The sequence below is a fragment of the Canis lupus genome, chromosome 32 (genome assembly GCF_003254725.2).
Source record: "Canis lupus dingo isolate Sandy chromosome 32, ASM325472v2, whole genome shotgun sequence".
NCBI lineage: Eukaryota > Metazoa > Chordata > Mammalia > Carnivora > Canidae > Canis > Canis lupus.
In genome coordinates this window covers 38,353,699-38,370,036 of record NC_064274.1, presented here as the reverse complement: position 1 = coordinate 38,370,036, position 16,338 = coordinate 38,353,699, and the positions used below count along the sequence as shown (strand labels likewise).

General features: G+C 38.2%; 1 protein-coding gene across 5 annotated transcripts in view; it reads left to right on the top strand.

The window, feature by feature from the left end:
• The window catches only part of PDE5A (phosphodiesterase 5A), a 134,064-nt gene that overhangs the window by 83,100 nt on the left and 34,626 nt on the right, over positions 1-16,338 (top strand). For 4 of the 5 annotated variants that reach the window (XM_025466020.3, XM_025466015.3, XM_025466018.3 and 1 more), the window contains exon 12: positions 13,707-13,853. The exons of the other annotated variant lie outside the window; for it this stretch is intronic. In XM_025466020.3, the coding sequence (XP_025321805.1) occupies positions 13,707-13,853 (147 nt within the window). The remainder of the gene's footprint in view (positions 1-13,706; positions 13,854-16,338) is intronic. 5 annotated transcript variants of the gene reach the window in all.

The following is a 16,338-nucleotide window of genomic DNA, read 5'->3' as shown; positions in this document are numbered from 1 at the left end:
GTATAGATCCAATTCCTTGTATCAAGATGATCATCACATTCCCTCACTTTTTAGGAAAATCTGTGTATGGATCATCAAATTATAAATGGAAAAATTTGAGCTGATAATAACAAAGATCTCAATAACAAGTGTCACTGAACTGTAGTAACCTATGGCATCCAATAAGGCACCCTCATCCTCAAACAGGTGCTGGAATTACCCTGAAACCGTCTGGGTCCTTTGGACTTCCTGTACACCATCAGTTGATACATTTACTTTTACAGATGTCTATAACATTAATTGGGCTATATCTTTTCCACATTGGCAAGACTTAATAGGTTCTATTTGATTCTTCCTGCTTTCCCTTGGCAAGCTAATCTCATCTTTTCTGCTATGATTTTACTAATGGATTACTTCCAACAGTAATCTTAGCTCCAAAGTATAGTGGCACCATTCTGGAACTTCTTATATACTAACTAGATGTTAAACAGATTGGCGTTTATTATTCCTAACTGTAGTCATAAATTTACTTCTAAGCATATATACATTTTATCAGAATCTTGACATTATCACGTGCCATCTTTACATGGTTTTGAAAACTTATGCCCATTATTTTTTACATTCTGTGTCTCTTCACTATTGAGATTTAAAAGATTACATTTATATAATGGTAGAAAGGAGGAAAAATAAAACATGTTGATTTAGTTATTAAAGAAAATATGCTAATCCAGTTCTGCTGTCCCTTACTCCCTTTTTTATTCCCTGTAAGATTTGGTTCTTTGAATGTTCACCTCCCTTTGTATAAGTAGATTTCTTTCTCATATGCATTTGAGTTCACTTCCCTCTTAGAGAAAGATAAATTCTAATAAGCTTTGTAAATGATGTGGATTTTTTTTTTCAAGAGCATATTTTCCGTGCATGTTAAAAGTGGGGAAGAGAGACATTAGCCTTCTGTAAAGTATAATGTGATGGCTGTCAAATGGCTTTATTCAAAGACCTGGAGTCAAACTGCATTGTGTAAAATGGTACCCCAGTGGTGGGGGGTGGGGGGGTGTAGGCATCCAGGACTGATAGGGAGAGCTTAAAACACCTGAGGATCTCTCCTTTTAGATACCAATAAACTCATCAGATACTTTAGGTTAATTTTAATCTCTGAAAATAATTTCCTTGAAGAATGGATCATTGAGAAAAATCTCTTTTCCTCCTATCGTTTATATTGAATAAACATCAGGAGTAATGGAACAAAATGTCTTTGTAAAACACTGAAGCTAATTAGGAAGAATTTGACATTTAATGAAAGACCAAGTTCAGTATCTCATCTTTTCAGAATTATTTTAATAAATAACTTTCTGAATAAGCCTTTTCTTAACAGTTGGCTGTTAGGAGTTGTTTTTGTAATTTTTTATTTTAGCTCTTGAGATTTGATACTTCAGACTTAGGGCAGGTAGAATGTCTTTGATAACAGTGTGACCTTTTTTGTATAATGATTATACAGTTGAGCAAATTGTGTAGCCATGTAGCCACATGTCTTTATTTTCTTCTGAGGTTACCAAAAACTTTGCCACAGGCTAAATATAAACCTTTTTCATGAGGTGTCTACTAAAAATAAGAAACTCAATAATTTTTAAATGGTTCTTTTATTTACCTTGCCCAAGTGTATTATTTGCCATGGACACATGCTTTTTGGCCTTCAAGGAGACTATACACTTTATAAATAGTTTATTTCCTATAAAGTTTTATTTTTCTGTTAAGTAAACAAAGAGGCACCCTCTATATTTGTGTAGAAGCCTTCATAATAAGAAATAGTTGAATAAAGAAAAGGCTGTCATTTGTCTTATGTAAGGCACTGATAAAGCTTAGGATAGATTCTCTTTGCCGTTAGAAAAATATGTGACTGTATTAGCTGAGCTTCTCCAGAGAAACAAAACCAGTAGGTGAGAGATTTATTCTGAGGAATTAGTTCACACAATTAATGGGGGATGAGAAATCTAGCAGTCTGTTGTTTGCAAGGTTGCAGACCCAGGAAAACCGTCATATAATTCAGTTTGAGTTAAAGGCCTGAGGACAGAGGAGCTGATGGTTGAAATCCAAGTCTAAAGGCCTGAGAAGATGAGATGAAATATCCCAACTCCATAGGAAGCAAAGAGGGGGCATATTCCTCCTTCCTCCATCTTTTGATCTCTTCAGACCCTGAATGGATGGATGATACCCATCCACATTGGGGAGGGCAGTCTACTGAGTCCACTGATTCAGTGCTAATCTCATCCAGAAATACTTGCACAGACATACTCAGAAATAATATTTAATTTGAGCACCTCTGTCCAGTCAAAGTGAGACTTAAAATTAACTATCACAAGTGACTAAGATAAGTAAAGGTTTACCTACATTCTCTGTGTTTGGATCATGTGCGAACTACTAACATACTTGTGTCATTGCGCTTTAAAAACTATGTATTTCAATTATTTATGTGCCTATCCTCTCCATCAGGCAGTTCTCAAGTCATCGTTGTCATCATCATCATCATCATAGCTACCATTTAGTGATTGCTTAACAAGAACCTGGTTTACATAGCTTGTTAAGTGATTGAGTGAATGAATCAGTAGATTCGGGAAAAATCTAGACTTTTAGAGAGCCTGTACTCTAGCATGAAATCACACAACTCAAGCTCCTTCAATATTCAATAAGATTTTGCTTTCTTTCTTCCTTATGATTATGATTATGAAGCTAGAAATAATTAGTTGATGAAATATATAAAGCGGCATGGGTCTAGAGAGAAACTAGTTTCAACTTCTGGCTCTGTGATCTCAGGCAGATCTGTGACTTCCTTGGTATCTCAGTTTCTTTATCTATAAAAAGAGGATAATAAAAGAATTTACCTTGCAGAGTTGTAGTGACTGGAGTTCCTGGTACATATGTCCCCAGTAAGTGTTAGTTATTGTTAGTAGTCGTAGCAGTAGAAGGAAAATCAGTTCTCAAAATCTAATAGTAGCAGCAACAAGATCTTGATGTGGCTTGTTATGTTCTATGTCTTTTTGCCTGAGCTATTCTATTAATGTAGACTTCAAGAAAGTATACATTCTTTTTTTTTAAATTAGTCTAAGTGGGACAGGTAAGTGGAAAATCTGGAAGAAAAAAGAACGATGTGAAATAAGAACAAATGTAAATCTTTGTTTATAAGGCATAATCAGCTCTCTACTTGAGGGGAGTAATCTAGAATTGACCGTTTTAAGTAACTTTTTGCCAGAGTTGCTAAAAAGTGGATTTTGGTCTGCTTTCCCATCCTGAGTTTCTACTGTATCTTGGAGGTGAATGAATCAAACTTCAATGAAACTTAAGACAAACTGAAGCTGATTCTTAAAAAAAGTATAGTAATAAAATATTTATTGTGATGATGAAAGGAATTCAACTATATTTAAAAGTTTTTAAGCAAATAAAATTAATAATTAAACTATAGGGTAAGAAAGTATATATCTGTTGTTTCTGACATAGCATGGTTCATTATTAATGTTAACATTTGTGTTATAACTCTTGGCCAAACTAAATTAAATTTAATATTACGAAGAATTGTTTAGGTGCTTGATGATCAGAAAAAGATTTTCATTTACACATTTATATTTACCTCCTACTCTATGTAGGTATTATATTAGGTGCTCCACATGACAATAAATAATAAATCTCTACCTTCTTAGAACTTGAATAGTGAAGGACTATATACAATAATTATGCAATATTATATGATTATAATAACCAGGAACAAAAAGCTGTAACTTTAAAGTATAGAGCATTGTAAAATTATATAATATAGAGACACTCTAGAATGATGGTCTGGATGTGTGTAATTTTTCCCATAAGAGATATGGCAAGTCTGGGATTTCATCCTACATTGTAATTCAGCAACCTGCAGGATAAGATTGCATCTAGGTTTTGGCTACTTTAATGCTGCAAGAAATAGAATGTGTGAATTTGCAATCAAGATCCAGAGCTCACTGCTACCCATGGACATGCCAAAACTACAGCTATATATAAAACAACTATCTCTGAGAACAACTTGAAGACCAGAAGAACTAAGATTTTACACAACTAAGAATATAGAGAAAAAGTCACATCAAGACAACCAGGGGAGGCAGAGATGCAGCCTACTCAGGACCCGCACCCCCCCGCCCCCCAGCATGGCAACAAACAAACAGGAGGATATCACAGTTGCAAAGGCCCTCTCTGAGGAACAAGGAGTCCAATCTCCACATTAGGCTCTCTGACCTAGGAAACCTTCACTGGGAAGATGAGCTCCCATAACATTTGGCTTTGAAAACCAGTGAGGCTTAGGTCCAGGAGAGTCAGAGGACAGTAGGAAACCAAGATTCCACTCTTAGTTAAAGGGCATGTGCAGTATCACTTGCTCTGAGTTCCAGAGTGGAGGCAACAGTTAGAAAAGTGCCTGTGTTACATGTGAATGAGATTCATTGACTAATTTAATTGACTAAATTTAAGGCATGGAAGTAATTTGGGGATCTGCTGAAACCTTCTCCAGCAATAGAAGTACTGGTGGATGCCATTTTTTTTCACTCCCCTTTACCTAGCTGTCCTCAGTAGCTACCCTACCTAGCAGATGCCATTTCTGACACTCTTATCTACCATGCTAGCACTGCTTGCCCTGGCCTGGCATTTCCCTTTAGACATGCCTTACCCAGTCCACCCATCCTGGCCTGTGCTCCTCTCAAGTGGCTCCACCCCACCATATCTCATGGGTGGCCTCGGTGACAATGGCACTGTCGCAAGTAACCTTACCCTACCACAACCAATGAGTGGTCCTCCATCATACAACACCCAGACGGTATGGATGACCAGGGGTGTTTGCACTATAGGGCCCCACAGGACACCTATATAAAGCCACTTCTTCAAGACAAGGAGACATAACTGATCTACCTAATACATAGAAAGAAGCAAACAGGCAAAATGAAGAGACAGAAGAATGTGTTCCAAATGAAAGAACAAGATAAAACTGCAGAAAAGAAATAAATGGAGATAAACCATCTAGAAGAGTTCAAAGAAATGGTCATAAAGATGCTTATTGATCTTGGGAAACAAATGGATGAATACAATGAGACCATCAACAAAGATAGAAAAATACAAAAGAGAGCCAATCAACTGAAGAATACAACAACAAATTAAAAATACACTAGAGGAAATCAACAGCAGATTAAATGATGCAGAAGAATAGATCAGCCTCTGAGACAGAGAGGTAGAAACCACCCAATGAGAACAAAAAGAAAAGAGAATTTTTAAAATGAGGACAATTTAAGGGACAACATCAAGTGTACTAACACTCACATAGGGGTCCCAGAAGGAGAAGAGAGGGAGAAAGGGACAGAAAACCTGTTTGAAGAAATAATGCCTAAAAACTTTTCTGACCTGGTGAAGGACGAAAACAGGTGCACATGGAACATTCTCCAGGATAGGGCACATGTTAGGCCAAAAATATGTCTCAATAAATATAAGTAGCAAATATATCAAGCAACTTTTTCCACCACAACAGTATTTAACTAGAAATTAATTATAGGAAGAAAAGTGGAGAAAACACAAACACATGGATGCTAAACAATATGTTATTAAACAACCAGTGGGTCAATGAAGAAGTCAAAGAGGAAATAAAAATCCTAGAGATAAATGAAAATGGAAATACAACATTACAAAATCTGTAGGATATAACAAAAGCAAGTATATGAAGATAGTTTAAGACATATAGGCCTACCTCAGGAAACAAGAAAAATTTAAGAAAAATCATCTAATTTTATGCCTAAAGGAACTAGAAAAAAAAAAAAAAAGCAAAAGTTGATAGAAAGAAGGAAATAATCAAGATCCAAGTGGAAACAATGAAATAGAGACAAAAAATCCAGTAGAAAACATCAATAAAACAAAGAACTGATTATTTGAAAAGACAAACAAAAGAGATAAACCTGTAGCCATACTCCTCATGAAAAAAACAAAGCAAAACACCCAAGGACCCAAATAAGTAAAATTAGAAATGAAAGAGAAGTTTCAACAGATGCTACAGAAATACAAAGGATCTTGGGGTACCTGAGTTGAGTCATTTAAGGGTCTGATTGTTGATTTTGGTTCAGTTCATCTCAGAGTCATGAGCTCAAGCCCTAAGTCGGGCTCCACAATCAGCAAGGAGCCTGCTTAAGATTTTCTCTCTCCAGAATGCCTGGGTGGCTCAGCAGTTGGGTGGCTACCTTCGGCTCAGGTCGTGATCCCAGGATCCAGGATCAAGTCCCACATTGGGCTCCCTGCAGGGAGCCTGCTTCTCTCTCTTTCATAAATAAATAAATCTTAAAAAAAAAAAAAAAAGATTCTCCCTCTTCCTCTCCCCTGCCCCCACATTTGTGCTCTCTCTCTCCAGAAAAAAAAAAAAAAAAAAAGCAGAGAGAAATACAAAGGATCTTAAGAGGCTATTATGAACAATTATATGCCAAACAATGTGATAACCTAGAAAAATAGGTAAAATCTTAGAAACAACAATAAAGAAATAGAAAACAAAGAACAAAGAAATAGAAAATCTGAACAGAATAATTCCTAGTGATGAAATTTAATCAGTAATAATAACTCCCAATAAACAAAAATCAGGACCAGATGGCTTCACAAGTGAATTCTCTAAATACTTAAAAGAAGAGTTAATACCTATCTTTCTCAAATTATTACAAAAAACAATAATAATAAGGACAAAGAAATGCTTCTAAACTCATTCTGTGAGGCCACCATTACTGTGATACCAAAACCAGGCAAAGATACCACAAAAAAAGCCAGTATTCCTGATGGATATAGATACAGAAATACTCAACTAATATTAGCAACCCAAATTCAACAATACATTTAAAGGATCACCATGATCAAAAGGGATTATTCCAGGGTTGCCAGGATGGTTAAATATCTGCAAATCAATGTGATACACCACGTTAAGAAAATGGTAAAAATCTTGGAATCATCTCAATAGATGCAAAACAAGTACTTAACAAAATTTACCATTCACTTATGATAAAAACTCTCAACAAAGTGAGTATTAGAAGAAACATACCTCAGCATAATAAAGGCTGTATATAACAATCCCATAGCAAACATACTCAATATGAAAAAGCAGAAAAGTTTTTCTCTAAAATTAGGTAGAGACAAGGATGTCCCCTCATGCCACTTATATTAAACATAGGATTGTAAGTCCTAGAGACACAAAAATAAATAAAAGGCATCCAAATTGGAAAGGAAAAAGTAAAACTCACTATTTTCAGATGACATGATTTACTATATAGAGAGAAGTCTAAAAACTCCCATCAAAAAACTGTTGGGAAAAAAAAAAACTGTTGGAACTAATAAATGAATTCAGTAAGTCATAGGACACAAAATTATTCTGGCGTTTCTGTACATTAATAACAAACAACTAGAAAGAGAAATTAAAACAAATCCCACTTACAATTAGATCAAAAAGAATAAATGCCTAAGAATAAATTTAACCAAAGATATAAAAGGCTTGTTCTCTGAAAACCATAAAATGTTGATGAAAGAAAGTGAAGACCAAATAAATGGAAAAATCTACTTGTGCTTATGGGTCAGAAGAATTAATATTGTTAAAATGTCCATAATGCCCAAAGCAGTTTGCACTGAATTCAGTGTAATCCCTACCAAAATACCAACAGCATTTTTCACAGACCTCAAACAACTAATTCTAAAATTTGCATGGGACTGCACAAGACACCAAATAACCAAAGCAATCTTGAGAAGGAAGAACAAAGCTGGAAGAATCATGCTCCCTGTTTTCAAACTATACTGTAAAGCTAAGTAATCAAAACACTATGGTACTGGCACAAAATAGACATGCAGACCAATGCAGCCGCATAAAGAGCCCATAATAAACCTGTGCTTATATGGTCAATCTTCAACAAAGGAGGTCAGAATATACAGTGGTGAAAAGACAGCCTCTTCAATAAATGGTTTGAGAAAACTGGACGATATATGGAAAAGAATGAAACTGGAACACTTTCAAATGCTGTATACAAAAATAAACTCAAAATGAATTAAAGACTTAAATGTAATAGTGGAAATCATAAAATTCTTAGATGAAAACGTAGGCAGTAAACTCTTTGGCATCATTCTCAGTGATATATTTTTGAATCTGTGTCCTCAAGCAAGAGCAATAAAAGCAAAAATAAACAAATGAGACTACATCAAACAAGAACGGTTTTACATAGTAAAGGAAACCAAAACAAAAAGGCAACCTACTGATTGAAAGAAGATATTTGCAGATGACTTCTCTCTAGCTGTAAAAGTCCTACCTGGCATCTTCTTGCAATAGGACGTGCTTCATCTATATAGAAAATCTGTAGTTTGGTGTAGCCACCTTCATGAATTACCTTAGATTTCCTGGATAACCTGCTGTAGCTTCTACATCAGCACTTGCTGCTTCACCTTGGACTTTTATGTCATAGAAATGGCTTCTTTTCTTAAACCTCATGACCAACCTCTACTAGCTTCAGACTTTTCTTCTGAACCGCCTCATCTCTCTTAGCCTTCACAGAATTAAAGAGAGTTAGAGTCTTGGTCTGGATTAGGTTTTATCTTAAGGGAATACTACAGCTGATCTGATCTATCCAGACCACTGAAACTTTCTCCACATCAGCAAGAAAGCTGTTTCACTTTCTTATCATTGGTGTGTTCACTGGAGTAGCACTTTTAACTTGCTTCAAGGATTTCTCCTTTACATTCACAACTTGGCTAACTAGAGCTTGAGGTGTGGCTTTTGGCCTATTTTGGCTTTTGACATGCCTTCCTCACCAAGCTCAATCATTTCTGCCTTTTGACTTAAAGGGAGAGACATGCAACTCTCCCTTCATTTGAACACTTAGAGGCCACTGCAGAGTTATTGACTGGCTTAGTTTTGGTATTGTTGTGTCTCAGGGAATTGGGAAGCCCGAGGAGAGGAAGAGAGATGGTGGAACAGCTCATCGGTGGAACTTCAGAACATACACTGATTTACTGATTAAGTTTACCATCCTATATGGGCACGGTTGTGGTACCCCAAGAAATATATTTTGAAGGCTCCCCAGCAGAAGGTTGAGATGGATGCTAAGGGAGTTTTGCCATAGTATCTACCAAGGGGATACACAGTGAGTGTTTCCCTGGTGCAGCTGGGAAGGATGAGAGAAAAACTAGCTCTATGAAAACTTGGGGGGATGCATTCAAGGCAGAGGAAAAACACTTAAAGAGGCCTGGAAGTGAGAAAGAGTATTAACCTAAAAAAAAAAAAAAAAAAATGATAAGAGTGACTTGTCAAACAAATGACTTCTTCCCATACCCTCCCCCCAACAAAAATACAAATGGCAATTTCAGGAAACTCCAATTTTCATTTAGAGCATTACTGCAGTAAGTAGAGATACCACCACATACCTAGTCTCATCCTCCTCTACACTCACACAGAGGCTGTGGGTCCTCTGTTTAGCCAGGAGTTGTGGGATATCCCTTTTCATGTGTGAGGAAGCCTGACAGTGACATGAACATGGAATCAAGCATGAAAAACACAGCATAATCATAACAGCTATGGTGTACCCATCCATTTACCTTAAAAGATGAGAGGTCAGAGACAGACTGAGCCCCATACAGGAAAGACACTGGTAGGATTCACATGCCACCTTCAGGGTGGTATTTCGTTCCAAAGTGAGAAAGCAATAAGTTCTGGAGTCCTGTGGCTAGAGAAATAAATACACCATAAATTCTGAATATTAAATCTTAGAGACACTCTCACCCAACCCCCTCATTTTACAGGTAAGAAAGGAGGTTGAACATCTTGTTGAGGGTGATAAAGTCAGGGACACATTGGGACTAGAACCCTTAATAGCAAAAATGTCCCCTTTGTAAAAAAATATATATATATTTTATGTATTTGAGAGAGAGCGACAAGGAGGCACAGAGGGGGAACAAGAGGGACAAGAACAAGCTGACTCTGCACTGAGTGCACATGGGGCTCAATCTCATGACCGTGGGATCATTACCTGAGCCAAAATCAAGAGTTGTGCACTAAATAAATGACTGAGCCACGCAGGTGTCACACAAACATAACTTTTTACCATGTGCTTCACTTTGCTTTAAAATTCCTCTTTTTATGACCATTATCTAATGCCAAAATGTAAATATAAATGTAGTAGTTACTCTCGCTAATTGTGATCAATTTAATAGTTAGCTCTTTGTCAGTTGATATTCAGAACAACTGGATTTGAGTTAAGAACACTAAGAAATTAAAATATTTTTAAAACTGTAAATACTGTGGGGCTGCAGGGGGACTCAATACTGCTTCCTTTAACCCAGTCCAGTCCTACTCCCGAGTATATGTTTAGTTCCACCCTTAGTGAATTTCACTTCCGAAACCGATTGTGGTTTTAAAATTTTTTTGCTGAAATGGTGAAAAGGGACCAAAGCATTAGAAAAAGGGTCATAAAAGGGTGACTTAAATGAAGAATTTCCTCTGAAGTGTAATGAGAGGTAAACTAGTTTCTTGATGAGTTTGGCAGATCCAATTCCAGAACTCAGAAGAAAAATGAGACTACTACGGATTTGTTTGCCAGATTGAATCTTTAACTCACTGAGCTTCCTGTACTTTTTTGCATCCCATATTTGGTTAATTTGACACAAATTAAACTCCCAACTCTAGAAGAGCTTATCTATATTTGAATTAAGCAATAAAATACCTAAACACTGTTGCCTGAGGAGTCACAGGCATTTACACTCTCATATGGAGAAACCAGCATTATTCTGTGGGATTAGATGGTATCGTAAACTGAGTTAGATTATTAACCATTAGACATATACACATCTATAGCACCTCGTAGCTTCACAAAATCTTTAGAAACAGGCTATTTCTGTTAGTCTTCAGTGCCGCCGTGCAATAAGTCAAATTATCACCTGAAGAAAAAAAAGTCACTTTGTAAATTCTAACAAAACAGTCACTAAAAGAAGCCGCTGTGAAAATCCAGAGTTGTATATATATGTATATATGTATATATATATAGCCTATCCCAGAAATGCCACAACCTTTATTCTCTGCGATTAGTAAACTGTAGAATATTTTGTTTTATGAAATGGTAAGAATTACAGGTCGTGTTTTATTCAAAAGCACCTTTATCCCAAGCCCTTTCAAGACCAACAGAAAGTTGAACTGCCTCGTGATGGTCAGGGAGGCAATTTACAAGGGCCGTGAACGACCTCTGATTTGCTCATGGCTCGTTAGCAGTCAATTCCGAGAATTCTGAACCGCTATATCACTGACCACAAGGTTCCTAAGGAAAACGTTTGCACATCCCCCCTGGGTCAGCTCAGAAAGGTTGAGTCTTGGTGTGGTGTGACTGAACAAGCAAAAGACAACACTGTTTTCTCTCCGTAGAGAGGTTGGGAGTTAGAGTGTCAAGGAGAGAGGCACAAGCTGTGTTGGCCTTCTTCATCCTACATCCTTTATGGAAGGAAAGAAAGAAAACTTCTGTAAGAATAATGATGCCCTGAGGGGGGAAAAATCTGTTCTCCAGTGGAGTGCAGTATGTTTAAGGGAAGCAGCTGCAATCTGCTCCGAGTTACCAGGGTGGGCTGGTAGTTCCCACCTCCACACTTCCCAGTTGCACAGCAGTTGACTGCTGCAATCTCTGATGTTGGGGCCTGGTGTCAACAATGAAGCCCTTGATCTAAACATTTTAAATCCTCTCTTCCCCTGCTTCAGCCCATGCAGTAGCCTGTGGAACTTACTTAACAAAATGCATATTTTCTCGTGAATTGGGGGTTTGGGAAAAGATTTGAAGTGTGGCCTATGAAGAGGTGACATTAATTTAAAGCTTAAACGTGTCTGAGAGAGGCGAGTACAATGTGATGGTCAAGATAGGAGAATGGGCAAGCGCCCCAAGATGGGTAGGAGAAAGCTGTGGACTGATCCTTAAGATGTTGTTACTTTGGCCCTTTTACTTCGGAAAAGATGGAGGTAAAGCAGAGTAGTGATATCCTAGAAACTCCTAGGAAAACTAAGGGGTTTGGAGTGAGTCTGGGAAAAGACCTTAAAAGAAGGAACCAGGTTCAGATTTCCTAATTTGTCTTCCCTCTGCCTGGCTCCAAGTTAAAGCCTCTTTTCATCAGGTAAATCGCAGCCCAATCTGGCTAAAGCAGTTAACGTGCTGGCAGGCAAAATGGTCAAGGGGGTGAGGGAGTACCCTGCAAGTTCTGATGCTCATTGGGGCCCAGCAGGAAGTCTAAGAGAGAAGCCCGACAGCTCTGCTCAGTCTGAGGGAGCCAGGCGCCTCGGCCTTGGCCAACATTGCTTCATGAGAATTGGGGCTCAGAGTGGCTTGATTTCTCATAAGCCAAAAATCCTTTTTTTTGTTGTCGTCATTAAAGTCATTAAAATCTCCCATTTTTTAAATAGTATAACGGATCGCAAGGCACTTGCCAGGTCTGCTAGTTTTCCAACGCAGGTTAATGGGTTTCATCCTCCTTGGTGGTTTGGGGATTTTAAAACTGGAACTTATGACTCATATAAAGTGAAGGGAATAAGATTTTCCCCTCTCACTCATTTAATAAGTGTTCATGTTAACAATTATCAAAACTGTATCCATCAGTCATTTCAATGGATACAGAGATGTATAAGATACAGTCCTGCATATAGATCCCAGGGTACTTAGGAGACAGATAAGCAGGAAATTACATTACAGTTAATTTTCTGTAATTAAATGGATATTCCCAAGGTGGGGTCTGCACGGAAGGGCATTTAACCCTTCTTTGGATGTGAGCTGTGTATCAGTTAAAGAGAGGAGTGGGTGCTGCTTTGTAGGAGAAGCAGGAGTTATGAACGAACATTGATGAAAAGGAGCAAGGTATATTTAAAGAAGTTGCAAGTGTTGGCTACAATTAAATAATTATCAAATCAAAACCAAGGATATTATTAAAAAAAAAGAAAAACAGGTGCCCCTCCAGAAACAAAACTGGTGTCTTTTTTTTTTTCTTAAGACCCACCCCAGATCTAATGAATCAGAATCGCTGAATTTTTTTTTAACGTGCACCCTATGTGAGTCTTAGGATCAGGCTTGGTTGAAGTGCATTCTGCTCATCCGATGCCCACAGTAGATTGTGTCACATCTGAAAATAGGATAGTCTGCCTGATCAGAAGCTGGCATCCCTTCCCTAACTGGCTGGGCTACTGTGGGTAAGGCAGTTAGCCTCTTTGTGCTTAAGCGTTTGCACCTGAAAAATAGAGCTAGAGTATCCGCTTAGCAAGAGTGTCTTGCCAATTAAACATAAAATACGTAGAATGTTATCACGGTCCTGCTCACCACTTGATCCCCAGCCCATAGTATTGGGATGGATCCAGAACAATTACTCAATAAGCGTCTGTTCAGTGACTAAGACTGGAGATGTAAATGGGGCCAGATTGCCGGAGTCCTTAGTTCTGCTTACGGTTCTGAGTACAATCTCAGGACAGTCCCCCTCTCTCCTCCACGTAGCCTACCTGGAACCCACACCCCCGCCACGTGACTCATAAAAAAAAAAAAAACAAATACAGAAGTAGCTCCTTTATCAAAAGATTTATAGGGTATACATAAAAAGAAAAAAACACAATGTGGTATTTCCCTAAAGTAAAGTGAGAAAACTTTGTGAATCACTGCTGCTTTATAAAATTTACAGCTTTATTTCATTTTGTTCTGTTTTTACCTAAGGCTGCTGTGGTACCATCTGCTCAGACGCTTAAAATTACTGACTTCAGCTTCAGTGACTTTGAGCTGTCTGACCTAGAAACAGCACTGTGCACAATTCGGATGTTCACTGACCTCAACCTTGTGCAGAACTTCCAGATGAAACATGAGGTAGGAATACAATCATGTCCTTTGGAAAAGAGAGATAGTGCATGTGCATTCATGCATGTGTGTGTGTGTGTGTGTGTGAGAGAGAGAGAGAGAGAGAATTAATATACTGTCACCTGATGCCTCCCTGAGATTTTTAAAGAAAAACGATCAACCCTAAAAAGACATTTATTGGGTTCTTACTGTTTGTCAAGCACCAAGGTAAAGAACAGGGGAGAGTATCCCCAGGAGTGGGAGTAGGACGTGCCAAGGCGGGCTGATGGAGTGGGGCTGGGGCATGGGGCACTGGTTGAGAGAGGCAGCGTGGCGAGGCTGGCAGCTAGAGAGGAAGGTAAGAAGTAGAGATTGTATGGAACTCATACAGAGGAATTTGGGTTTTATCCTGAAAACAATGGTGAGTCACTGAGGAATTTTAAACAGGGAAGTAACTTGATCTGATTGCAGAGGTTATGATAACACAGTGCGGACAAGCACCAAGACAAAGTGAACTGCTTTGGAAATGAGGGCATTCAGGCGCTTGATGAGAGGCCAAGCTTGTGGTTTGAACAGTGGCTACCCATATGGGGTGATGGCGAAAACTGATTTTTAACCCCTGCCAATTACCTTATTTACCTCTCAGAAAAAAGCGAGACTTCAGTCAGTATCTTCTAATACCCATCCGGAGATACTAGGGGAGAGCTCCATAACGGCTGAGTGTATAGCATCAAAGAATAAGGGGGAAAGAGAAAGGATTGTTTAGGGGGAAAATGTAGTAATTTGCCGTCAAAGTTACTTTTTTTTTTTTCCTGGACAGTTGAATTTCTAGTCTTGTACAGATTTCCTGTCTGGGGATCCCTGGGTGGCGCAGCGGTTTGGCGCGTGCCTTTGGCCCAGGGCGCGATCCTGGAGACCCGGGATCGAATCCCACGTCGGGCTCCCGGTGCATGGAGCCTGCTTCTCCCTCTGCCTGTGTCTCTGCCTCTCTCTCTCTCTCTCTCTCTCTCTCTGTGTGTGACTATCATAAATAAATTTTTAAAAAAATCAAAAATAGATTTCCTGTCTGGAAATTTAAATCCTTTGAAAGCCTCTACTATTTAGCAATCCATGAATTCATAAAATGAAACTTTATTAGCATATACAGTGTACCCGGCACTGTGCTAAGTATTCATTTCAGCAGAGGCTCTCAAAAGCCTAAATTAGGAATGAAAATGAAGGGTTAATATAACTAGGTTAATGCAGTGTCATTTATGGTATTCTTGGAGTATTCTTTCTTAAATTTAGCCAAAGTATTGGGTGACTGAGCCACCAGTCATGATCCCATGGTCCTGGGATCGAGCCCCATGACTGGTTCCCTGTTCAGCGGGAAGTCTGCTTCTCCCTCTGCCCTTCATCTTGCTTGTGACTCTCTCTCTCTCTCTCTCTCTCACACACATAAATAATCTCTTGAAAAAAATTTAGCCAAAGTTTATCTTACTCTTGGGTAAAAACAAAGAACTACTGTCTGTGGATTTAATAATACTTCACTCATCTTAGAGCCATGTTGATTAAGGGACATCATGTTACTTGATTACTTCAAGAAGCTCTCAAGAATGGTTCTCTGGCCTGTTGTTAGTGGCCCTGTTCTCAAATGAAGAAATTCAGATAGCATGAGAAGAGTAGAAAGATCATGGATTTTGAGTTACAGCTCTACTGGTTATTAGCTCTTATTTCCTTAAGCAATTAATCTCTCAAATTCTCAGTTTCATAGTCTGTTAATTGGGGATAATGGTATGACTTCCCCAGTGAGAGTCTTGTGAGAATGACACATGCATCGATATGACTATTTGTATGCATGCGTATGTGTTCCTCTCTCTCTCTCTTTTTAAAGATTTTATTTATTTATTCATGAGAGACACACAGAGAGGCAGAGGGAGAAGGAGGCTCCATGCTGAGCAGGGAACCCATCCCAGGACCCTGAGATCATGACTTGAGCCAAAGGTGGATACTTAAACAGTTGAGTCACTCAGGTGCCCCAGTCACTCAGAATTTCTTTTAGCAACTCTTTTTCTTACCTTTTCTTGAATTTTTGTTCATTAGGCAGATATTTTTCTTAAAGGTCTCATTCATTTACTTTCCTTTTCTGTTTGAATAACTACTATTCTGATTCTGGCCAACACCAATTTGAATATCACAGTCGTTCTGATTGGCCTTCCTCCCCTTAGTGACTCTCCTATCATGGTTGGTTTTGTTTTTTGTTTTGTTTTGTTTTTTTTCATGTTTATTTCAGATACTATTGTCAGTATAATTTTAGAGTGACAAAATTAAAATGTTATTACTGGAGATCATGAAGCTGCAACAACAAAGAATATTTTCAACTGAAAGATATGTCAAATCTTCATGTCTCTTCTTGGCTTCCAAATCTTGAGTGACTCTCCTATGAACATCACAACCATTACTATTGCGGACCTATGAAACAGACTCTTGACTCTACTTGAACACATCTGCATACGTTAATTTTCACCTTCTCTCT